General features: G+C 42.1%; 2 protein-coding genes across 2 annotated transcripts in view; one reads left to right on the plus strand and one right to left on the minus strand.

Annotated features, from left to right (window-relative positions):
• Positions 1-442: 442 nt before the first annotated feature.
• Positions 443-6,247, plus strand: CD8A (CD8 subunit alpha; the record flags this gene model as incomplete). The annotated part of the gene is made up of 5 exons (XM_082483087.1): positions 443-779; positions 1,387-1,476; positions 2,041-2,157; positions 3,777-3,807; positions 6,193-6,247. The coding sequence occupies 5 exons, from the start codon at positions 443-445 to the stop codon at positions 6,245-6,247; spliced, it is 630 nt and encodes a 209-aa protein (XP_082339213.1).
• Positions 6,248-14,883: 8,636 nt separating this feature from the next.
• RMND5A (required for meiotic nuclear division 5 homolog A) overlaps positions 14,884-24,787 on the minus strand; it is a 28,323-nt gene continuing 18,419 nt past the window's right edge. The window contains exons 6-9 of the mRNA XM_082482691.1: positions 23,347-23,512; positions 20,588-20,690; positions 17,972-18,126; positions 14,884-16,597 (exon numbers count right to left, since the gene is read on the minus strand). Coding sequence (XP_082338817.1) covers positions 16,534-16,597; positions 17,972-18,126; positions 20,588-20,690; positions 23,347-23,512 — 488 coding nt within the window. The 3' untranslated portion in view covers positions 14,884-16,533. The remainder of the gene's footprint in view (positions 16,598-17,971; positions 18,127-20,587; positions 20,691-23,346; positions 23,513-24,787) is intronic.

Here is a 24,787-nt window from a genome sequence, read left to right on the forward strand (position 1 = left end):
TCAGCCAGCGTAGGGCAGCTGGAGAGGTGGCTGCGGCATCATGGGCACCGGGAAGGGAGCCTGGTCAGAGAAGTGGCTCTGGAGGGGAGGGGGAAGGGGAAAAAAGGGGGTTTAGCAATCGGTGGTTTTAGGGAGTCACTTCAGATAAGCTGGAAAGGGGCACCATCCCTGAGAAGGCAGCCGAAAGGCTTTTCTGAAGGGCAGCACCCATCTTTAAAGCCCGAGTGGCTGATGGCCACACACCCTCCACGCACAATCCCAGCAAGGGCTCCAAAAAAACCTTCAAGTCATCCGGGCAGCATGGTCATCCCTTTCCATTTGACCTTGCACCCAGTGGGCAGGGAACAAGGTTTGCCCGGGGAGCACACGGCTCTTCCCGAGTGTTTACCAGAAGGATTTCTCTCCCACAGGCTGCACTGGGATCCGGTGCCAGAAGTATGATATGACGGCCAGGTTTCGTGACAGAAGCACCACGCACCCCCAGCTGGGACAACAGCTGGAGCTGGAGTGTCTGACTGACAAGGAGGACAGTGGCGTGTTCTGGGTCCACCAGGACAGGAGCGGAACCCTTCATTTCATCGTCTTCATCTCTTCCTTGTCCCGGACAACCTTTGCGGGGAACCAGAAGACATCCACACGCTTTGAGGCGAGGAAAGACAGCAGGTTCTACCGGTTGGTAGTGAAGTCTTTTACGCTGCAGGACGAGGGGAACTATTTCTGCCTCATGAACAGCAACCAAGTGCTGTACTTCAGCCCCAGCCAGCCTGCCTTCTTCCCAGGTCAGCAATACCTCCACCCAACCTCGCTTAGCTCTGCCAAAATGCCCAGCACCTCCTGTCTGTGCCTTTTTTAATCAGTCACCTCTCCCACAAACCCCATTTTCCCTGCTTGCTTGCCCAAGGCATCTTGTGACCAAGGCACTGGTCCTCCTGCCAGAGGCTCCCTGCTTGCCACCTCTTCTCGTGGTATCGCTCCTGCCCAGAGGCAAAGATGATCGGGCAGACCCAGCATCACCTCCCCATCCCCACTTCTCCATCCTATTCATGGCTCTGAAGGGATAAGACTAAAGCAAAGTACACCACCACTCCTTCCTTCCTCACTGCACATTGGTCTCAAAAGTCCTACCAACCTCAGGGTACTTTGGCTTTCTGAGGGTGGTGGCAGAAAGCAAGAAATAGGGAACCTGCAGCTCTTTATTGGGTCTTGGGAGACTGTCCTTGGGAGAGTCACCATCTAAAACAGGCTCTATGAAGTCCCCCTGGACCTGATCCCTACACTGACCACAGGAGCAGCCATGCCCTAGCAGGGGTGGGAGAGCAGAAAGGCAGGAGAGAGCTGTTTTACTGTATTTCCCTATATGCTGTATTCATCCATTTTCACTTACAGTTACCACCACAGCAGCACCTACTGCACCGGCAGCCACCACTCAGCATGGCATCACCAAAAAGGACCCCTGCCTGAAGACCCTGGATCCAGGTAGCCCAGCTTTGGGAGGGAGAGGGGAAGGTCTGTGCTCTGGTCCACTGATACCAAGCGGGGGAATCCTGCCGCCATTTTGGGATGGGGGGAGAGGGAAAATCCTTAGAGCTTTATCAGAGTTGGATAAATGGGAACGTGCAGCTGGGAGGGGTAAACCCCAATGTTTCATCCCACGTAGGAAAGGCTAAGGATAACCTAAAAAGCATGAGGATGTCTCATGACTGGGTACATTGGGAAGAGCTGGAGGGAGGGCAGAACCCTGGGGGCTGGTGCTGGTTTTAGCCTTGGCAGAGGACACAAGAAATCTTTTGGCTATGTGTCCTCCTCCGAATCCCCAGGAAAATGCCAAGAGCAGCAGCAGTAACAAATGGTCATCACTGGGGATGACACCCATGCTGCACTTGTGGCCATCCCTGATACCCACCTCTGCCTTGGCAGGTGAGAGGAAACCCTCTACTTCATCGCCAGCCTCACTGAATGCCAGGCAGGGCCCTCACCACAGCTAGCCATAACACCAGCTATGAGTACGTGGTAGACCTTTCCTCTTCTGTATTCCTGCAGAGACCAGCAAGGAGAAAGAGCTGAATTTCTTCTGTGATATCTTCATCTGGGTTCCTTTGGCAGGCGCCTGTCTCCTGCTCCTCCTTGCCCTGGCAGTCACCATCATCCTGTGTCAACGTAAGGCTCACCAATAACCCCTCATAGATATTCCTCTAGCCTTAAACCGCAGCCCTGTCCTCCAGGGGAATGCATCTTCCAGCTATCCCCTTTATGTAGACATCAGGTAACCGGGACACAGGCAACACCAAGAGAAGAACCACTGTTAAAATCAATGTCTGCATTTTCCTCATCAGTAGGCTTAGGCTGAGAAATAATTATCAACTTCTACACTACAAGGAAGAAAAATATATTATAAATAGAGAAAACTTACTCTATCAGACTGTATTGGCTCTGCCATCCTTAAATCGGGGTATCATAGAGTAAAAGTACCAGACCTGAAACACTTTGACAAAATAGCATAAACATGCCCCAGCACAGGGCTTGCAAATTCAAATGCTGAGACAGCTTGAGCTGCAACCAAACCAGCAACTTAATTCACCGGGTCAGAGACTGCTACGGCTAAAGCAGTAATGCAAAATCTCTGGGTAGGCAAAAGTCCTTTGGTGAAATTTCATGTTTGAAATGTCTTTAAATTACCCTGAGCAAGCAGTGAGTGCAAATGTATTTAAATCAATTTAACACTCGCTGAAATTATGTTAACTTTCTGATACCCCCAGAAGTTGCACTGATTTCATTAAATTGGCTCAGCTCGTTTGCCTGGAACACCCAAGTGTTTTGCTGCTGAATTAACCTAATTAGATCCTCGCTGACCCCACAGCCTGGAGCCGATGCGAGATGAATTTACCAGATGACCCAGTTAAAAAAAAAAAAAAAAAAAAAAAAAAAGTACAATTTTTCAGCATCCTTCAGCCCTGAAAAATACTAATGAGCATGGCATGTAGTGATAGGAAGGAATACATGAAAAAAAAAAAAAACCAAAACACTGATGAGCCACAGCCAAAAATCATTCTTCTTGAGAGAAATAGCTGATGATGGAGCGGAGCGCCCAGAGTTGGTCCATGTTCCCTCTGAAGTCACCAGGAGCCCTCCATGTGCACTGGGATTCCCCAGTCACCTGCAACATCATTAACCCACAAACGCCACTCAATAATTTCTTTCTGCCTTTTAATGCTTATGTGAATTATTAGCGAAAAGCCATTAGCGGCAATTAATTTCTGCAGCAGGCAGCCTGAGCCCTCAAGGGCAGATTTTTACCTTGTGCTAAAAATTAATAGCTGGGTATCGTATTTTGCTGAATACATCCCAAAGTAACAACAAAGATGCTAAAATGGGGAAGAGTATCGCTCAACTTGGTTGCGTGCTGTGTGCCATCATTGCCACCCGCCTGTTGTAGAAGTTAATTGCTGCCAGTGGATTTTCAGCTACATGCCAAAGACACTGCAAACGGGGGGGATGGGGGGGGGAATTCACTGTCAGTGTTCCCAGGCTGACCCTGCTACTGTTACTCACATGAAAATTTAATTAATGAAAATACATAAGTGGACTGCTGGGGGAAACATGAGCTCCAGCACTGCTCCCCTTGCATGGCTTTCCTCAAAAATCAGCTTGGTTTATCCGTTGTTAGTCTTACAGATCGCAAGCCGCTAGGGAATGCCGGCCCCACCTCGCCGCAGTGTTTCTTTACCGAGCTGTGACTTGGTACCTTTGAACTAAAACGTCTTCTTTTTTTATTTTAGAAACCAGAAGACGAAGATGCAGATGTAAAAGGTTAGTAAGTGACAGGTGTTGACATTTTTCTCTTCAACTCTGCAGCATCTCACCCTCAAGCGATAAAGCAGGCAGGTGCAAAAAGTGAGCTAAAAATTTTTCATCCGATATAAGGTGGATGGGAGGGACTGTGTAATGAATTAAGGGTGAAAAAAAGATTCTCTTCTCCCGTGTGGTGTTCTTTTTGTTTTGTTTTGTTTTTTTAAATATAAAGTAATTCAAATCACTGAGCACTAACACTGTAGTAGATACTAAACAGAAAGACAAGAGGTGTTTGTGGCAGCCTAAAATCTTTGTGCATCACCCCATGTTCATAACTTTTATCCCACTGGAGCGCTCCCAATACACTACTCCAATTTGAGCCTGGCGATGACTGCGTTTCTTCCATTCCCCTCCCCAAACTGTTCTTTTGATGTCATCACTGGACCTTCGTGTGGTCCCCATGGATTAGATGCCAGTTATTGCATCCCAAAACCCCCTCTGCACAATTTTGGATCAACGTCACGCTGGCTTTATGTCTCTATTTCCTCAACAGGCACTAAGGAACAGCAGCAGAGGGGCTGATCAGCCTTAAATGACTTTCCTGAGAAACAGCAATGCAGAGATGTAGAGCTTTAGAGTTAACCCGTTTTCTAGGGCAGGCAGGAATCCTTTTTTTATCCTTTCCCTCCTGCCTCTCCTGACTCACCCTGAGTCACCAGGAAAACACTATCAGAATAAGAATTGCAAAGTGCCAGTTTGAAACAAGAAATCCTTTTTGCCTCTAAGTAACGCGCATTTTGCTTCTGCAAACCAGCCTGCCTGAGGTTTCTTCACCTCGCCTGCGCTGCAGAAAACCACTTCTGCAGTTTTGCAAGCCTTGAGGTCAGAGTGCACCCTCGGGCTTGTGGCGAGAGAGCACACCAGCACAGAAATCCCCGCTACGGCTCCAGCCGGGCCAGCACTGCGCTAGCACTTGGAAAAGCTGGCTTGCAAGAAAGCATGGACAGTATTGTCATACCTCAGGAACCTTATTCTTTGCAAGTCAAGCATCTTTTAAAGCAGATAAATTCATGTTCCTTGTACGTCCATGGGTTTCATAGTAAAGAAGTTAATAGTTCTTTAGTTGTCCAAATTAATACGATCACTCAGAAAGAACCTCCCTCCTCCTAAGCTAGCAGAAAATGGATTCCTACAATTGATTTTTTTTAAAGGCAGAACACAGCAGAAATCAGTGCCTGAACAATAATAATGATTAAGGGAAGAGGCACTGAGTGGCAATGCCTTCTGCCCCTCGGGTGCAATCTTTCTCTGTGTATGTCAGAATACAGCCGCCCCTACAGACCTGCATTTTCTTTTGCCCATCTGAAAAAGGGAACAGCCTGACAATTTTTACAATGGATATTTATTATACCCAGCACTCCTCTGGATCCTGCCTGGCTTTCCAACAGCTAAGCGATAACAAAGAGCTCTTCTCGCAGCCTTGTTTAGGAGGATGCTTGCATTCTTCACGTATCTCAATCCCTGTTGTTCACTGATCACAGTCCCTGTTGCCAGCCCTGTGCAAAGATGTTCTGTCCCTAAGGAGAAAAACACGCTGCAGAGCTCTTCAATTTTGCACTGATGGAGCAGTTGGGTTACAAGTGCCTCAGGAAATCATCTCATCAAGGACAGCTTTCCTTCGCAGGGTTCTGGTTTAAGCAATTGTAACATATTTAAGCTTTTATTTAGGGAGGAAATCCCTGCTGCTCTGAGCAGTTCCCGCTTATTGAAATGAAGCTCTTTGGAAGTTAATAGTGCAATTCACTCAATTAAAGAGCACCTTAGGATCTGGCCTGGGATTCTTGCTGGCAGCTGAAGGATTCATTTTCCACCACAAATTTATCTTCAATGCAAATGGATGCCAAATCTCCAACTCATTAAATCAGCATAAAACTATCAGTTGCTGGAGACCAGTCATTTCCATCATTTTGGGAACATGCCGGTAGTCTAGAAAGCCTCCTTTTAAACTTCTCTGCAGGAAACCAGTTTGCAACAAGAAAAAGTCCTTATGAACTGATAACAGCTTCCCAACTCCAAAAAAGCCCTGAGCTTTTCTTCCTATTTCAGCTCCCAGCATTTCGGAGTGCGGAGAAAGGCTCGATGAGGACAGAAGTGTGCAGAAGTGAGAGGCAAATTGAAAAAAAACAAAAAAAAACAAAAAAAAACCACACTTTTTTTTTAAATTAGTGTAACAATTGATTATCAGTGTATCTTAAAAAAAGGGATTTAGGAACACTTTGCAGCCTGCTCTTCGAGGTCCCTGGCTGCAAACCAAGGCTAAACGAGCTGATGAGCCGCCATACATTAATTGCCTTCTTGTTCCTTTTACACTGAAGTAAATCAAAACCTTTTCTCTCTCTCTAGACCTGCGAATGGGAAGCCCAATGCAAAACCCAGTGCACCAAACCGACACGTGTAAGCATCTGCACCTTCTGGCTTCTGGATCATCTTCTGGGAACTGTCACTGCACAACTCCATTAGCTATGTTATCTATACTGCTACAACTTCTCATGCACTCTAGCCTTGACAAATTTGGAAAGACAAGATGGAACAGACACGCAGACAGCAAGCAGGCACTTCTTGCACGCTAAGTGCCCTTCCAAAACCTGAGTTTTTTCAAATTAATTACCAAGGCCAAACACCACCTCTATCCCCAGTGACAGAGCTCTCTGGTTCAGGCAAAAGAAACAGGTCAATCCCGATGCTGACATCTATCAGCGATAAGCTGATGAAAAACGAGGATGTTAGCTGGATCTTTCCTCAAGACTGTGTAATTCTTTCTAAAATGCAGCTAAAAGTGGAACTTGCTACAAGATTACTTAGAAATAAAACCTCTCACTTAACGGACCCTCTTTTCATGGTGCCACGTATCTCCTAGGAGTTTTACTGGTTCATCTAATATAATATAAGGCTGCACTGAGAAGGTAAATATTGATTAAAGGGGCTTACATTTAAAGTTTTTATAACCCTGGGGGCTAAGGTTTACTGTTTCCCTCTTGCTATTGTTGTTCTGCTGCTAGCCCCACTTCCACCGATTTCAGCAGTTCTGCCTGAGCAGGGAAGGTGGGATTTTCTGGAAGAAATGGTTTGAGTAGTGAAAAAAAAAAAAAAAAAAAAAAAAAGTCTTTGTCACTTGCATTGGTTAAGCAGGACTTTTAGCCTACCTTCTTGGGACATGTTTATTGACTACAATAAGTTTTGGTTTTTCAGCTCTGCTGTATTTGATGTAAATATTTCCTTACTACACTTGCACATCAAGAACTGAGAAAAAAATAAAACAACGTTTTTAGTCAGACTCACTAACGTTTATTTCTTTATTCAGTCCCTAGCCTCAAAAAAGCTAAAATCCTTCATGAAAATAACAAATGAAGGTTTAAGGAAGTCTCGGACAAGGGAAGAGACAGCGATTTACATACCAGCCTGAGCTTTAGGATGCCAGAGTTCAGCATCCAGCTTACCACTGTCTAAAATGATCTAAAATTATTTTCCTATGGGCTTGCAAGATGGGCCCCATAACACTCCCCCATTCCAGCGAGGTGAGAGGGTGGATAAGATAAAGACTCTGAAGGTACTTAGGTATTCTTGCCAAGGGGCTGATAAAAACCTGGGGGGGAAAAAAAAGAAAGAAACCCTTGGCTAGTCTCCTCCTCTGCAAACAAAATGGGAAGGAGAGAAACTCAGAAAAACAAACTTCTTCCAAACTTAGGTTGTTTTTTTTTTAATTCTTAATTAAAAAAAAATAATCAGGGACTAGTGAAGTGTATCTAAACAACAGCAGGCAAATACTGAATGACAACTACATGTATCTACACACACTGTAAAGAAAAAGTTAACCGAAAAGCCTTCACATTGAAATGTCTATGAATTCACAGACATTAAGAAACACTAAGACATATCTCATCTATTAAGGGTGTCCTTGTTCAAACCCCAGGTGCTAAGCTGGGGAGAAGTAAGGGTCTCGCCACACCTGCAGTGCCAGACTCTGCCCCATCACAGCCTCGTCACCAACGTGCAGCTGCATTTTGACACCACAAAGCAGATCTACTCACCGACCTGTTTTGAGGCAGACTAGGTCCAACCTTTAGCCCTATTCTAATATGTTATGGTTACCTAAATCAGTTTGATCTCAGCCTATAGTCAGCTCTAACCATGAAGATGAAAAGCTTAGACCTTTTCTCTCTCTCCTGGGAGCACCAATTTTATTATTAGCTTGTCCCAGAGTCTCTTGTTGACTTAAAAGTTTTCACTTATAAAGCCTTAACTCACAAAGCATTTCTGCAAAACAGTTTACAAGAGGTAGGAACATCACTAACTCACTAGTAGCATTCTCTACAGCTCTTTCCTTGCTTTTCTCAATCATTTTATCCTGGGTTTTCACATTACACTTTGATGTACACCATGCTTTGGTCTACACCATGCCACATTTCTGTAACCCAGGTTGTCAGGCAATGCTCCTCCTGACCTGGTACTAACCCCCAAACCCAAATTCTCTTCCAACAGATGCTCTCCACGCTTCCACAGTGACCTTCCAGCTCTTTTAAATGGTTTGGTAGAAAGAAGGTGAAATAATCTGACTGCATCCATCTGTTGTTGTTTCCCCACAAAAAGGCCACATATTATACACGCGAAGCATTTCCTTGAAAATGCATTTTCTCTAGCACATCACTTGAACGTGGCATGTGACACACACCAAGATTAAATGTATAGTGTTAAACAATTAATAGAAAACCCAGCAGAAGCATTTTTCTGTATTTTGCTCCTCGTAATCTATGGTATTCTTTCAAATGAAATTATTTCATGATCCACAGGTTAAATATTTATTGCTAGTTCTACTACTGTAAGAGCCTACACAGGTCAATCCTGTAGTGTAAAACAGGATATGGGGATTTAAAATCAAAAGGCATTTCAATAAGATGAACACATATACAACAAATTCCTCACTACAGAAGCTACATGGAATCCTAATGCAGGATAAACAGAGCAAAAATAATACCCTAACCAATGTAAAATACATATATTTGGGCATTATTAACTACTGACATTACTAATAGCAATGCTCCAACTGTGCAGTGCTGCACTGACACCCCTGACCCTGCAGCAAGATCAACGCACCCAAAGCCCTTCTGACAACACAGATGAAGGTGGTGAAGAACTGGAAGCAGTATGTTTGGGGTTGGGTTCCCCCCCCCCCCCCCCCAAGTCTCCACTTGCACAGGAAATCAACATCTAGAAAAAAAAAAATACAACACTGACAGTTGTAATTATCTTCCTGAACACAGCACATAGTCTACTGCACAGTGGGGACTACCAATTTTTGACCTCTAGTTCAGAATCACAGAACATCATTGATCTCTTTTAACCTCAAAGCCAAACGCGGGAGGCACTGGGCTGCCTACTGTCTCCCTCTACGCCCTCTTCATGATGAACCTCCAACCTGAACTCTGCAGGTCACAGTTCACATAGTGCCCCAGAGTATGCTCTGCTCAGCACCATCATCATGACCTAGCATCCAGGTATCACAATCGCAGATAAATACTGACCATCACGCAACTGCCTGCGGCAACTAGCATCTACTGGTTCAAGCTCTGGTTCCACAGCCAGATGCCTTAAAAGAAACCAAAGAGGAAACCTCATCCTTGAGGATAATCAGAGACTTCGTTTATAAGTTCATGAACCCATCAAGTTCCCAGCAGTTTCAACACTCCGAAGAAAGGACTTTGATCACAATATTGCTGTCTATATAGCACACTTCCTCTTTAGAGGGTATGCTTCACATAAAAGAAAGCCCAGTTAACAGACACGTTACAAGTTCTCATGCCTGCCAGTTTCTGGACAATGTCATCATGGCTGTAAGCTATGACGGCACAGCTTTTTAATGGGTATAATCAAGCTATTAAAAATACATGACTGTTCACTGTTCACTCTTAGTAGCTTTCAGCTTCTCAGTTGCTATCAGTTAGGCGTCATCTTCAATTCATTATCTTCGTTTGTGTCCTTGTATCTCTTTAAGACATAGATCTTGGTGGTCTCATTTTGGTTCTTAGGTGAACAAAGGGATGTATCACCCAAACTGCATATTAAGCTTGGCTGCAAACTGCATATAAAGTACCAGTAGAAATATTATCCCTCTGTACCACTATAACAGATATCGTGATATAGCATAAACCTATTACAGAATTAATTTTCAAAGCACATCAAACTCTCCACCTGGGGACTTTCTGTGAGATACTACAAGTACGTGTTCATGGACTGTTGCTCATCTCAGGATACCAAGAGGTAAAACTTGTGCATCTGCCTCTTACATGGGCTTTTCTATTTGTGAACTACTGTGATTTAAATATCTTTTCAAAATACATCAGACACATTGGACTGAACTGCTGTGATTCAGCATTTGCCACACAACCAGCAAAATCACCTTTGCAGAGGGTCAGAAGGCTGAGGGAACAAGAGGAGGCAGCTTGGGGCACGCACCATAATAAGCACTCGCTCTTCTTTAGTCACTACCCTGAGTTTCCTGTTGAATACCCCCAGAATGAGGAACAGCCCCACGGGCAGACACATCCATGATCAAACCACCAGACTGACTTCATCACTGAACCCTGCAGCAGAGGCAGTGATGCAGCACAGCTCTCCAAAGCAAGACTGAGCTTCCTTCCACACAGCCCCATGACCGATTCATCTTCCAGTTCAGGTCAGCTGTAGCCAGCACTGCATCTCAGATTGAAACCTGTAGCTCAAGAAGGCCTGTTAAGTTTTCCACTTACATGTACAGCTGAGGAACAATACTCTTTATAATCAGCTTAACAAGACCTGAATTTTCTTCACACGACAAACACATACCTTTGCATCCCTACTATTAAGCTACTTACAGAAGGCAAAACCCAAACCACATCTTTTGCACCAAAATAACCAGATGCAAGCATCAGTGCAGCAGTGAGAAGGGAAGGAGCTGAGAGCAGCTCCACCTGCTGTAGAGGTGAATGACTAACACAGTACCAAGTTAGGAGGCACGTAGATGCCTCTAGAAAACCAAGCAAGTTTGGAGCAAACTGGCTGAGTTTGTGGTTGAGTAGCAGCGTCTGGGCAAGAAACCCGGACTGCTGCTTGCACCAACCGAGGAAGACTGGCTGAGCTGGAGTCTAGAGAAGCAGCTCAAGGGTGCTTCTTTCTCCACGCAGGAAGCTGTTGTCAGACAGGCCCTACAGATCTGACAGCTTTTTGCTAATAGCATGTGGGGGATGTTCTAGGTTATATGGTGAGGTGACCACACTGGGTGTGGAGGCAAAGGCTGGAAGCTGTTACGGGTTAATACAAGACAAACAAGAGTCTGAGATACAGAATGACTTTCAAAGAGAAGTGGAAGGAATAAATTTGTTTAGAGGTTGAGGGTTACCTAATTGGGGAGTTGCTCATAACTCATAGTGAAGTAGCTTATAACTCTCAGAAGCTGGACTAAAGGCAAACAACCTAGAAGTTAACACTTAGTGGTGGAAAGAGTAAGAGTTGATTTACAATTTAAGCATAACCTCAACTAATAAAGAAAAAAGGGTACAAGACAGTCAGTGAAAGCCCTATGAAGCTGAGGGAGGCATCAGATGCCTCCACAACATAAAGCACACAGAATTTGTTGCCTTTGTTAGACACCGCTTCTCCCCTATCCAGTGCTTCACTTACTCTGAAGTATTCTCAGAGTGATAAAGGATTTTGATGAGTTAAATAAGCTCCAGATAAATAAATACAGCCAAGATGACCCCAAAAGAGCCAGCAACTGGACTGGTCAGTTAAAATCACTTTGTCTGTATTTGACAGACAACCTGTCACAATGAAGGCACCGAAGCTCAACCCAGACTCCTCAGACTAATGCCGTGGTGCATGTTGTGCAAGTGCTTGGGAGCCACCCCACAGAAGGCACACCTGATGCTGCTGTTTCTGCAGCAATCAAGACAGAAAAGCATAATAAGGTGAGGAAAGAGTTAGAGAAATCTCTGGAAGAACTGTAAATAGTGAAACATGACCTTCCTGTAACTAGGTTTCTTCCTCCTGATTCATGTGAAATCAAATCTATTTGACATGCAGGGTCAGCATGACCTATCCATCACTGGATTCCCATCCTGAGCTGTGCTGAGTAAACTGATAAATGCGATTCTTGCTGTGGGAGAACTATCCCATCTGCTTGTGCTCCATATTCCTGGAAACCTCCTGTGTAACTGAGAAACCTTGGAAAATACTGGAATTTACTCTTAGTTTGGGGGGGGGGGCAGAGGAGGAATTTGTCAGTCAAAATAGCTGTGTTTGTATATTTTGTTCCTCCCCCCACATGCAAATGTCTCATGGATGATGCTCAAGACTTGAACTGAGACACTATTTGCATCTTCTCCATCTCTGTTTCTTTAGCCAAAGTAAAGGAAAACCCACAGCAATAACTTGACACTTAGTAAGAAGGAAGAAACCAATAGCAGTGTCACTAAGTCTGAAAATACACATGAGGGAGAGGAAATGCAGGAGAAAAGCGGATATCGATTTTGAAGGCTAAACTCAGGTAAGCATTGCTTACTCCAGTTCAGGTCACAGCCACCACCAGCTTCAGCACTGAGTATTCCAGTGTGCACCGGCAATGTGTTGTTCAGCTACATTCCAAATAACCCTCTAGAATGTACAAATTCAGTTCTAAAGTGGAATAGGACCTGGGCAAAACTACCAGGGATTTTGCATTTGAATACACAGATACAGCTGTCCTGTAAAAACTACCACAAGTCAGTGTGATCTGAAAACACCAGTTCCTGCATATAAATCTAGCAGGGTTCAATAAGAGCTTATAGTAGGCTGTAAACAACTCCAGTTTCCATATTTCCCTATAGGACTCATAAATTAAGGCAAACATGCAGTCATAAAGGAATATTAAATCACTCTTCTCTCACATACATACACTTTTGCAAACGACTCTTCCCTTATATATATTAGGGCTTGAATTAAATCAGAATAGTAATGTAACACTACATTACAGCTTTATTCATTACAGATCATGGCTACCACTCTTTTTTTTTTTTTTTCTTCTGTTCTCAAAGCACTTTTCCCTACACTGCAGTTTCCTATTCACAAAAGGAAAAGTGCAAGAGTTGGGATGGATTAAGGAGCATGAATTTCCCCCATCTAGAGATAAATCAACCTCTGCAGCGACATGCACAGAAAGAAAAAAAAAAGTATCTTGCAGCAGGCAAACAAACCTTGCAAGGAAAATCAAACCCTAACTTACTGTGTTAAACTTGGCAAGTTGGCTCTGAGTAGTCATAAATAACTTCAACCTTTAATTTTAGCAGCAGCCATCCTGTAAAATGTTAGGAAGACAGTATGAAAGCAATGGGATGGAGACAGGTCTATATTAACAGGGATCAGAAGCCCTAACTCATTACTTGTAACACAGAGCTTTCACTGCAGCTTCTACACACATTAATTAACCTGACTTACAGACGCAAGACTGAAATCAATACAGTATTTCAGTAGAGAAACACTGATTTTTAGCAGGGAAAATTTGTTTTTCAGCCATGCATACTTGCAATGTGTAGTGCTGAAGTCACTACAGGAAAAGACCTTCCTCAATTCAAAAGTACTTCACAGAGCAGCTGATCATCAAGAGTACTAACAGGAGGTGAGGACATGAGCTTTGTGTTAATGACAGTTGTAGTACTACAAAAATGATCAATACCTTTTGAGATCAAAAAGGCTATGTACTATATTCATTTCCTACTATCTGTTTTTAAGGTTTGATTATGTTTTATACCACAAGTCAGACTTGAAACCCCACAAGAACATATCACAATAGATTTCCTATTTAAGACATTTACTAAAATTCAAACTCTATATTAATAGAGTTATGTAATACGTCTATTAATGGACATAGAAATAATACTACTAACAAGCCACTGCTATGAAAATCATATTTATAACCATCCATTACTTTCAGAGCACCTATAAGCTAAACTTTTTATATAAGCATGGCCAAAAACATTCTTGGCTTAAGGCTCATTTACATTACTAGCTGGTGCACTTGTCACAGATGCTGTTCTGACACATTTTGCAAAGGAAGGGGGAAGCACCAGTTGCAAGCCCAATGCAGTATGCAGAAGTGACAGTGATCTTGATATAGATTGAGATGTAGAGTCTCTTTGCTCTCATTATGCAGCAGTCTCATTAAAAGGCACTTGCTGCACAAAGGGACTAGTTAAAGGCTTCACAATCTGGTCCAAAAACGTAATAGGGACAGACCTCAGATAACACTGTAGCTTTAAAATCAAATAATTTTTTTTTTTTTTTTTTTTTTTACTATGGATATTCCCAAACCCTGTTAGAGAAAATGTATGCATACCAGCTGCTAACTATATTTTAAATATGAAAACCTCAGAGTATTGTTCACTTTTCTCCATGCAAGCACTTTTTCTAGTTACCAGAAGTGTATCAGGTAGTAGGAGCAGGTAACTTGCATCACCTCAAAGGGCAAACTGAATAGCTTTAACAACCAAAATGTAGACATGTTTCACAAATGCCCAGCACAATATCCCATTACTGTAAGCACATAAGCATTATATAATAAACTGCTAGCATCACCTGTTGGTGGAGCTTCAAAACTACAAGCAATTATTTTTAAGTAAACATAGAGACAGCTAAGAAAAGAATTGCAATTATCTGGTGAGAACAGCTGTGGATCTATAATATGCACTATTTAAAAGGGTAAACAGGACCATTCTATTAAAAACATTCTAATAGCTAAGCTACTCTGCTGCCATTTAATAACTGTGCCTTTTTTGTACTCTAAGCAATTGTATCAGAGGCACTATCAACACTAACCAGCGTTCACACACCAATGCCAAAATACCAGCAGTGTTAACAGAGAAAGAGGTGCAGCACTTATACTTCAGGGTGGTTTTTGCAGGTTTTTTTCGTTGTTATTATTACTTTTAATTAGTCCATATACCATTTCATTTAAATGCAAAGCATTAAGTGATTCCACTCAAAAGAAAGTATTAAAAGCCATTTCAGTAAGACTAGGAAACCTACATGGAAAATAATATCCTCACCCGTTTATTGTTGATTTTACCACTTGGTAACGCGGTTGTTTTGAACTCAGTGTGAATACAATTTAAGTTTTGCAGAAAATCACACACCTGTATTTTTCACATGTATCAAACACATTTAAAATTTAAAATTTGTGTGCCTTGACTTGTTCCTCTTAATGTCTCTTTAGGGATGTCCATTGTCACTGATCCGATAGAGTCCAACTCAGTCTCTCAAGTCAGGTGACATACAAATTCAAAAAGGTGTAGATTTCTCAAAGACGGTCTTCTCTGTAGTGCATTGTGCTAGTGCATTCAACCAGTGTGTCAGTATTCAACCATATAAGCTTGGGATTTGTTTTTTTAACTACACAATACAGAAATATAGTTTTACATGTAGCTTTGCATGCCTTATGGCTGCTTGCCCTACTATAGGACAGTGCAATAAATACAAATATATGCACACTAGAAAAAATTTTAACTGCCATGATCTACATCTCGTTTATGAGTACAAATTTACCTAGTCAACAATATGACAAATTTAGCAGAAAGAGTGGCAATGGCAGTAATAGTCTACTACAAAAACAAGGCTAGAAGCAAAGTGTTCTCAAGCTACAGAAAATTTGCTACTTCTTAATATATGATGTAGGGCCCAGTTCCGCCAAGTGCAGTCGTGATCAGTAGATTGCATCAGAACATGCTTTTCCCCATTTAACAATGAATACTTCTACAATTTATTTGGTTTTGATAACTGTTTATAAATAGCACACTATAATGACTATTAAACTATACAGCAACATGACATTTATAGCCTAATCCTGAATACAAAGTTCAAAGAACATGACTACAAAGGCCAGAGAGCAAATGTCATTGACTAAAAGCATTTCCACTTCAGAATTTATTGAACGTTCTCTTCCACAAACACTTCTCAATCATGAAATCAAAGAAACAGGATACCCTATTCCCTCTCTGCTCCAGTAGTAATTTAGCCACACATCACCCTTATAAATTAGTGATGGATTTTAACAGGTAGCCCCTTGGGGCTATATATTTTATATACTTTATATATATGCACATTTACTTTGAATTCTATGTAAAAGTTGAAAAAATGTTTGAAAGAAAAACTCAGAATATATCACAGCTTTTTCAGCGAAAAAAATACAAATTAGTTTTATAACCACTATTCAATTTATCAAACTTTTTTTTTCCTGAAGTATTTACCTTTAATTATGTACACATTACAGGAAATAAAACTTTTTCCACAAACATTCTCTAAGGTGACAGTTACCAATAGAATGATAGAATAATAGCGGGAATAATATGAAACCAATGGGGGTGATAAATTTCTGCTTTTAAAAAGTAAAAAGTCACCGTATAATTAAGTACAAAAACCTGCATTGAATGACAACTGCTGGTGTAGTAACTTGATCAGGTATGGAGACCAAGAGTATAGTAAAGCCCTATGGTAATAGTATTTCTGTAGCATTTCCACTTGGTATGTATATACTAAATGTTGGCAAAGTTTCTGTAGCATTAGCTTATACAAACATAGGAGTCCTCAGTCTGCTGCATAAAATGGAACAAGTGTGTTTTAATTCTCCTGAAATGCACCTGAAATCCAGAGCGTCACTTACAAACTGCATAATGAAACTTTTCTTCAGAAAAATATCTGTTTCGCATCTCCAGGGCTCTGTTCCATCGGACAATAGGGGCATTTTAATCTGAGGACAAAGACAACGCATTAGAGTCGCGGCAATGTACAGCAACTGAGCATTAAGCGTTTTCAACAGTTACAAAGGTATCAAGTTTGCAGTGACAGTCCTTCCTCTTTCCCCTCCCCCTGTAGCATGAAACAAATGTAATCTTAAGCCATAATGCTTTACTTGGCTCTATTAAAAGTCACCTTTAGCTGAGAGAGACCTTATCACACTTTTTCTTCTAATTATATTCTTTCTCACCTTTCACCCACACAGCCCTGAATTATTAAATACCAAGAAATTTCTCTTCATGATTAACCTATTATTTCTACTTCTGGATTAGTCTGTTGCATTTTAGTCATTTTAAATCGGCTAGTAGCTTTCACTTTGACTTCCACAGCATCCAGTGTGGTTTACTCTCTGGTTCCCAAAATGCTGTGATTTTACAACCCACTTAGATCAGCTCCTGCAGGCTATGGCTAAAGAGGTCAGCCTGGCCTCCCTGCTGGGGTCTCCACTGATATAATTCCACCTGGTTAGAATATTTCTTCTAGCATTGATCCATTTTTCCCCCATCTCTAAGTTTGGGCCTTTCATCCCCCCCCCCCGCCCCCTTCCCCCGAGTTAATATTGGCAGAGCTGTGCTGTCACTAAAGCTGATCAATGAAAGCATCAGGAATGAGTAACTGGGGACAAGAATAGTGTAGCAGCAAGTTTACTGGATTAAAATGGCTAACGTCACCTATGCCTAAAGGCATACCTTTAGGCTTTTCTAGCAGGGATCACTCAATGTTTTCATTCATAGCGTCACTTACTTTCACACTGGAGTTTGCAAAACCACTTATGGCTCTAAATTCAGCCAAAAGCCTCCACAGAAGCCGCATATATTCAATCCAAATTACCACTGGTTCTTCCTCAAGAAAATCTGTATAGCTCTCTCCCTTCTATTTCCTCCTTCCCAAAAGCCTGTAGGCACCCCGCTGATATCTAAGGAGGATTATTTCCACAGCAATAATTCAACTACCTGCTCAATTACTGAGCCATATTTCCCCAGAGGTTTAATTTTATTTTTCAAGGGATGTTTCATGCATTACTAACCTTGCTCCCAACGAAAAACTGTACGTGTAAAAGTCTCCATTTTAAATAAGACAACACAATGGTACTTACAACTTGGAAAATTACTCTGTTCATTGCATTCCTTCATGTAACCTCACCTTCTACAACATCAGAGGGTTTGTTAGGCTTTTCTCCAGTGCCTCAACCTGGCTTATCTGGTTTCTATGTCATTCTCCAAGATTAACAAGCTTCCACCAATTATGTAATTATGGACTCAGTTTTCCCAAAACACACAATTTTATTCTTAAGACATGTCTTAAGAAATAAAAGAATGGTACTCACTTGCTGCCATTAAACATTTTATTCAAAGCATCTCTTGATATAATATGACCACAGACTAATTTCATAGGTGGATTATTATCTGTTGTTTGCTGACGAAGAATGGGACAGGCAAATATTGAATGATACCAGCACTTTTTACCAAGGTCCACTTCAATCTGTGAAAGAAATTAACATAACAATTTATCTTGGGAAACTACATTTCCAGCAATTATCTCTTTTAGGTCATGGCCCTTACTTAATGGATTTCACAATTCAGCTGTGAAGGCAGCAAAAGCCATTGTGTGGATGCCTGACAATTTCCCAGTCAAAAATAATTGTGATCTTAAAATGGTGATTTATGTTGCTTCTTCCCATCCCCAAGCAGAGTATTCTGCCAAAGGACAAGTGCATATTTTACTGCAGATCTATGCCCTGGCAGGAAAACTGAGCTGATGACCCAACAAGACTTTCTGCATTTCCTAGCCAGTGATTTCCAAAGTGGTTTAGATAATAGGTCTCATTTAAGGGTGCTGGGAGGGAAGGAAGAGAAAAACCCTTGGATCAATTACATTAATGTTCTACAGCTTCTTGAAAGACTCTCCCTACACCTACATGTCCTGTCAATAATGAAGTGTAATCAGAATCATTTGTTTTCACTATCAACACAGAAGACATTGGTACAGCACAACTCTTGCTATCAGGACCAAATGATTTCAGAAAGGGTCATCTCACAGAGAAGAATGAGTCCATGACTTCAGGAATCAATTCAGAACTGCAAAAAAAAATTCACAGATTCTATACCTGAAGCTCCTGGCCCTGATCAGTTCTCAGTTCTGACAGGTTTAACAGTCAACAAAATCTGACAATATAACCTTTTTCACGCTACTTAATCTCTGTCTTTGCACAATGAAAATAAGGTTTCCCATTCCCACGCTGCCTTAGCAGTACGTGCTATAGACCCTTAGGTTTAGAAAATGCAAGGAGGCATATATGTGATCTGCATCTGACAGCAATCTTTTCCCAAATGCTCCCTAGCTAATCATTCCTGTCTGGACAACAGGGCATGAACCTGTCACATGTGGAGGTTACGCTCCCAGTGTTATAGAAAACATAGCTAGGAGAAACTGAACATGCATACTCACACTATAAATTACTCTCTTCCAGCTACAATCAAAGAGGCTAACTCAGTTCATACCCAGTTTGCACTAAACAGGTTTTCTTTCCAAATCAGGGGCAGGCCACTAGAGAGCTGCACACACCTGGTGGGAGCTATATAGAAACTGGGGTTTCACAACAACTGAACTTCATTTCAACTGATACAAATGAGTTGTGCTGGAAGCATAATGCACTGGATCCCAATTCAGTTCCTGTTTCCCCAGATGTAGCACTAATTCTTTTGTCTCCTACCTGCCTGCCTGATAAAGAGTCAGTGCAAAGCAACCTGTGGACAGAGCTCAAGCCTAGCTAGAGGATGTTAATGTTTCTCATTGGGATGCATTTCCTTTCCGGTTACATAGAAACATCTCATATGCTCAGTGTAAGGCTAAGTAGAAGGTGAGAGTATCTGTTTTGCTAAGGTTATTGCATCAAAGACCTTTTCAATTCAAAAAGGGGGAGACAAGTGGAGGGGGGAGCAACAAACAAAACCAAGAGATACAAACCTGACAGACAAACATAACAGAGACAATAACAAGAAACAACCTTGTCAGTCACACTAAATTGACAGGTCATCAAGAAATTGCAACCAAACCTGGACTTTGCAACAGATAAAAATGCAAACCTGAGGGTCTCGGAGGAGAGGGGCATTCAGTAGAACTATACAAACTGCACGAGGAATGTGCAGGGGAAGGGAATTGGGGAGGAATGGCCAGAAAGGGGTATAAGAGGGGCCAGAAGGGCCATGCCAGTATCTGAGGGTCCATGAACATGCATTTAGCAGGGCCTGTTGCGATAGGACATGGGGCAATGGTTTTAAACTAAAAGAGGGTAGATTTAGACTAGCTGTAAGGAAAACATTTTTTACAACAAGGGTGGTGAAACACTGGACCAGGTTGCCAAGAGAGATGGTAGATGCCCCATCCCTGGAACCATTCAAGGTCAGGCTGGACGGGGCTCTGAGCAACCTGATCTAGTTGAAGATGACCCTGCCCATTGCAGTTGGGGTTGGACCAGATGACCTTTAAAGGCCCTTCCAAACTTAACTATTCTATGATTCTATCAATCTAGAGCGGTGCGTGTGTGCTTTCACCAGTGAATTTCAATCTTTACCAGACAAAGAAGAGGAAGCTGTCTATACTCATGTTTTATGTATGTGGGTGCTGTTGAAGGCAGCGCCTTGTCTGTGCCAGCCTGTGTAGCCGGTCGTATCAGCATCCTTTGTGTGTGTGCGTGTGGGTGGGTGTCTGCGACTCATGCTCAGTTTCACTACTGGCTAAACCTACCAATGGGAAAGCAGCAGGTACATCCATCAGCCTGGGATGGAGACCCCCTGGTCTTAGTACAGTGGGAAGCCCCAAGCCCCAGATCTGCTGGAGGTGGCAGCCATGTATAACACCCCTTAACATTCAGCACAAATGAAACCTGAAAACAGCATTCACCATTAGAAATCTGCCCTGGAACAGCTCAGCATCAACTCACCGGTAGTTCATCCTTCTGATTCCAAACACCTGTGCACTGCCTTTGTTCAATAACTGCCTTGATATTAATTAGAGCTGGTAATGCTACACAACCTGCTGAAAAACTGCAGAAAAAGAAAGTGTTAACCAGCATTTTTCATATATCTGCTGTAAAGGTTACCTGGGACACAAGAGTGTTGTACTACTTCATTCAGTTCTTGTCTGTACTTCTAAGCTCCCTTCAAGTATAACAAGCAAGAGTTTTGGGGCAGGTGATCAGTTACCCGACATCTTAGGCTACTACATTCTGGACTTAAAACAATTAATCCCTACTCTGAGTCTTACAATGAATTTCTATACCACCTACTTTGATTTTGAGCTGTACAGGAGGATTACATCATGTTAGCTTATATAGGTAGTTGTTCTCTTAACTATGGAAGAGCACACACAGCCTAAGAGTTTCCACGTAACCCACACGTACGCACAACTCATAATCTTTTAATTATGTGTAATTACCATGTAAAGAAACACGTCTTTCCACCCTCACCTTAAATCAAAAAAAAAACAATCATAGAAAAAAAAAAAACATAGGAAGGCAAGCGAAGGAAGGATATCACAGCCTGTAACAAGAGTGGCAGTATACAACTGAACAAAGTCAGTGTCCCAGCAGTTCAGCCTCCTCTGGGAGTTACCCATTACCAGAACTTACCACATTATTTTGAAATCTTTCACTATGTTACAAAAGAAAGCATGACACTGAGTTTCCACAAATTAACAGATGTTTTGATGGATTTAGATCTAATGACAGTACTACAGGCCTGGAAATCATCAGCAACAGAAACAGGATTTGACCTTGGTATCAGCCTCCTCTGTTTCTTTGACAGATTATTTTACTATTTGTGCAAGTTTTATTGTCTACAGAATTCACAGGCTTCCTCTCCACTCTGCCCCTCAGATACTTGTTTTTATGTTTCTGCAGCAACATTCTAGGTAGTTTACTTGGGAGGAATGTGCCTGAACCCTATGGATCTCTTGCTAAGCTAAAAAACAGAAAAAAAAAAAAGCACCCAAAAAAGCAAAACCAAACATCCCTCACCTCCGACTAGTCATTTTAATCCTTACACTTTGCTTTTTGGTTATTTCAGCACTGAGCGTAACTTGTGTTAACCCTGTGGAAAGTTTAGACAAATAGTATTTGTCGAAATAAAAGCTTTACTGCTTTTTTTAAGAGTGTAGCAACTCAAGTAAATTCAAATGGTGTCCTGTAGTCTTTCAAGACCCTCAACCATGTCATCCTTAGTACAACAAGAGTTCTTCCACTGATTCCATGCAGTAACTCAGACCATGAGGTCTGTACAGGATTAGATACATACCGGAGAAACCAATCAGCCTTAAAAAAGAGAAGTGATCACTACCCATGTTCTAGAAAGCAATATATTTTATAGCAGGGATTTAACTTCAAGATAGTTTAATTTCTATAGGATTTGCAGCTCTCAAAGGTCACGCCAGTTTAGAACAGCCTTGTTTATAATAAGAGTATCGATATCACCTATATAGTAAATACGTTTCAGTGCAATCGATTTCACATCAGGCACAAAGCAAGCATCCAACCAATCCACACATCAATAACAGGGATTTTCCACTTCACCAAAAATCTCTTGGCCATTTGTACGAAAAACTGCATTACAACATCAGTGCATGACCAATTAAAATGTAAAGGACTGCTGTTAGTTTGACTGAAACAGGAAAAAGTTTACAACAAAAATCAGAGATAGAAGTTTTAGATATCTATAAAACCCTCAAACTGAAACACGACATTTATTGTAGAAGACAATTAATCTGAAAGTGCTCCCTTTGTTGCTTCTGTTGCATTTTGTGACAGAGGTATACACAGGAGAAGGCGGCTTGACCATTTTAAGAGCTCTAAACTAAGCACAGAAGTCTAATAACAGTAACATGCAAAGAGTAAAAAAAAAAAAAAAGCCAAAACAAAAAAGAAGAGGTAGTGAAGCTTCTACTAAATACCAAATCTAGCCCAGAAAGTCTAGCCCAGAAAGACACATATAATTTACTTTCTATTTACTGTCCGAAATGAAAATTAGAACATTAGGCCAGTATATCAGGGAAATTGATACCCAAAGGCTAAATAGCAGCTAATCTGATTTATCTTCAGAGAAGCTAGAAAGAGATTAGATTGTTTTTCTTCACATTTCCAATAGCCTCCTACAGATTTGCATTTTGTCAGATTAGCTACTGAGCTTGAAAATGCTTCTTTCTTCTTTGCAAATGAGGTCCAGTAAACAATTTGGAAATTTTAGCAGTTGAAGTCACAACATAACTCTTAAGCATTCTTCTAAGGAGAAGACAGGTAAAGTAACGTGTGGATTAAAAACCAAGATGATCAAATGCTTACAGAAGCACAGCCACAGTTTTGGGGTTTTTTTTGCAGTTCAACAGCAGGGACAGTTTTCACACGTTTGCTGTGGAAAGAACTGTCTGATTGCCATCCTCATCTTTTGCACTGATGTCTAAACTACAGAAGCCAAATTCCATCCATGAATGCTTCCTCTGGAGCTGCAAAGGTGCAGGGTAAAGCACAGCACACAGCAACCTCTGATTCCTAATCTTTGCAAATCTTATTAGAGCTAATTGTATCCATACTATTTATTTAATACAAGTTAGATGAAACTACTTCCAAAAGCTTTTTCTTTTGTCCTCAACAAGAAATAGAAACCAAAATATTATGTACCTGGTCTTAAAAGCAAGTGAAAACCAGCATACCTAACACTGAGAGGTGATTCAACTGAGAGACCCAGAAGAGCACAGGCATCTCTTGTAAAGATGTCACAGATGTCCGCCCACTGGTTTGCATCTAATAGATGAACGTACGGAGAGTTCTCTATACCTTGCCGCAGATACACCAGGCTCCCCATCAAAACCTGAATATCTGTGAGGGACCAGGAACAGTTAGTTATTTTATACTACAAATAAAAGCTAGTGTCTACAGTTTTAGCTTTTACATGGAAAACAGGCAGACACACCAAATTAATAATACACATCCCCAACTCCACAAAAGACAATTACAGCCATTACAGAACAGATGTCTACAGCTACGAGAGCTTCAGTCCACTATGGGTAGACTGGGTGGATCATCTGCCCCTCTATAAGCACAGCATGTCGCCTATTAATTTGCTTCAAACAGCTTTACTTTTTTGTATGCTTTCTGACACACACAGTACCCTAAAAATTAGGCTTTACTGGATGCAGTTTGAGATGCTTCACCTAACTCACATATTGAGCAACTTACATCACCTACCTGGACTTGTGCAAAGTATTTGACACTGTCCTGCATGACACTCTTGTCTCTAAATTGGAGAGACGTGGATTTGACAGATGGACCACTTGGTGGATAAGGAATTGGCTGGATGGCTGCACTCAAAAGGTTGTGGTCAATGGCTCGATGTCCAACTGGAGACCAGTGACAAGTGGCGTTCCTCAGGGGTCAGTACTGGGACAAACGCAGTTTAACATCTTTGCCAGTGACATGGACAGTGGGATTGAGTGCACCCTCAGCAAGTTTGCCGATGATACCAAGCTGTGTGGAGCAGTCGACACACTGGAGGGAAGGGATGCCATCCAGAGGGACCTGGACAGGCTGGAGAGGTGAGCACATGCCAACCTCATGAAGTTCAACAAGGTAATCCCAAGCACATATACAGGCTGGGTGGAGAACGGCTTCAGAGCAGCCCTGAGGAGAAGGACTTGGAGGCTGTTGGTTGATGAGAAGCTCAACATGACCTGGCAACGTGTACTCACAGCCCAGAAGGCCAACCACATCCTGGGCTGCATCAAAAGAAGCGTGGCCAGCAGGTCAAGGGAGGTGATTCTGCACCTCTACACTGCTCTCGTGAGACCCCACCTGGAGTACTGCATCCAGCTCTGGGACCAGCAACATAAGAAGGACATGGACCTGTTGAAGTGGGTCCAGAGGAGGGCCACAAAGATGATCAGAGGGCTGGAGGACCTCTCCTATGAAGACAGGCTGAGAGAGTTGGGGTGGTTCAGCCTGCAAAAGAAAAGGCTCTGGGGAGACCTTAGAGCGGCCTTCCAGTACCTTAAGGGGGCCTACTGGAAAGATGGGGAGGAACTCTATCAGGGAGCGTAGTGACAGGACGAGGAGTAACAGTTTTAAACTGAAAGAGCACAGATTTACACTAGATAC

This window comes from Vanellus vanellus (assembly GCF_965231255.1).
Source record: "Vanellus vanellus genome assembly, chromosome: 4".
Lineage (NCBI taxonomy): Eukaryota > Metazoa > Chordata > Aves > Charadriiformes > Charadriidae > Vanellus > Vanellus vanellus.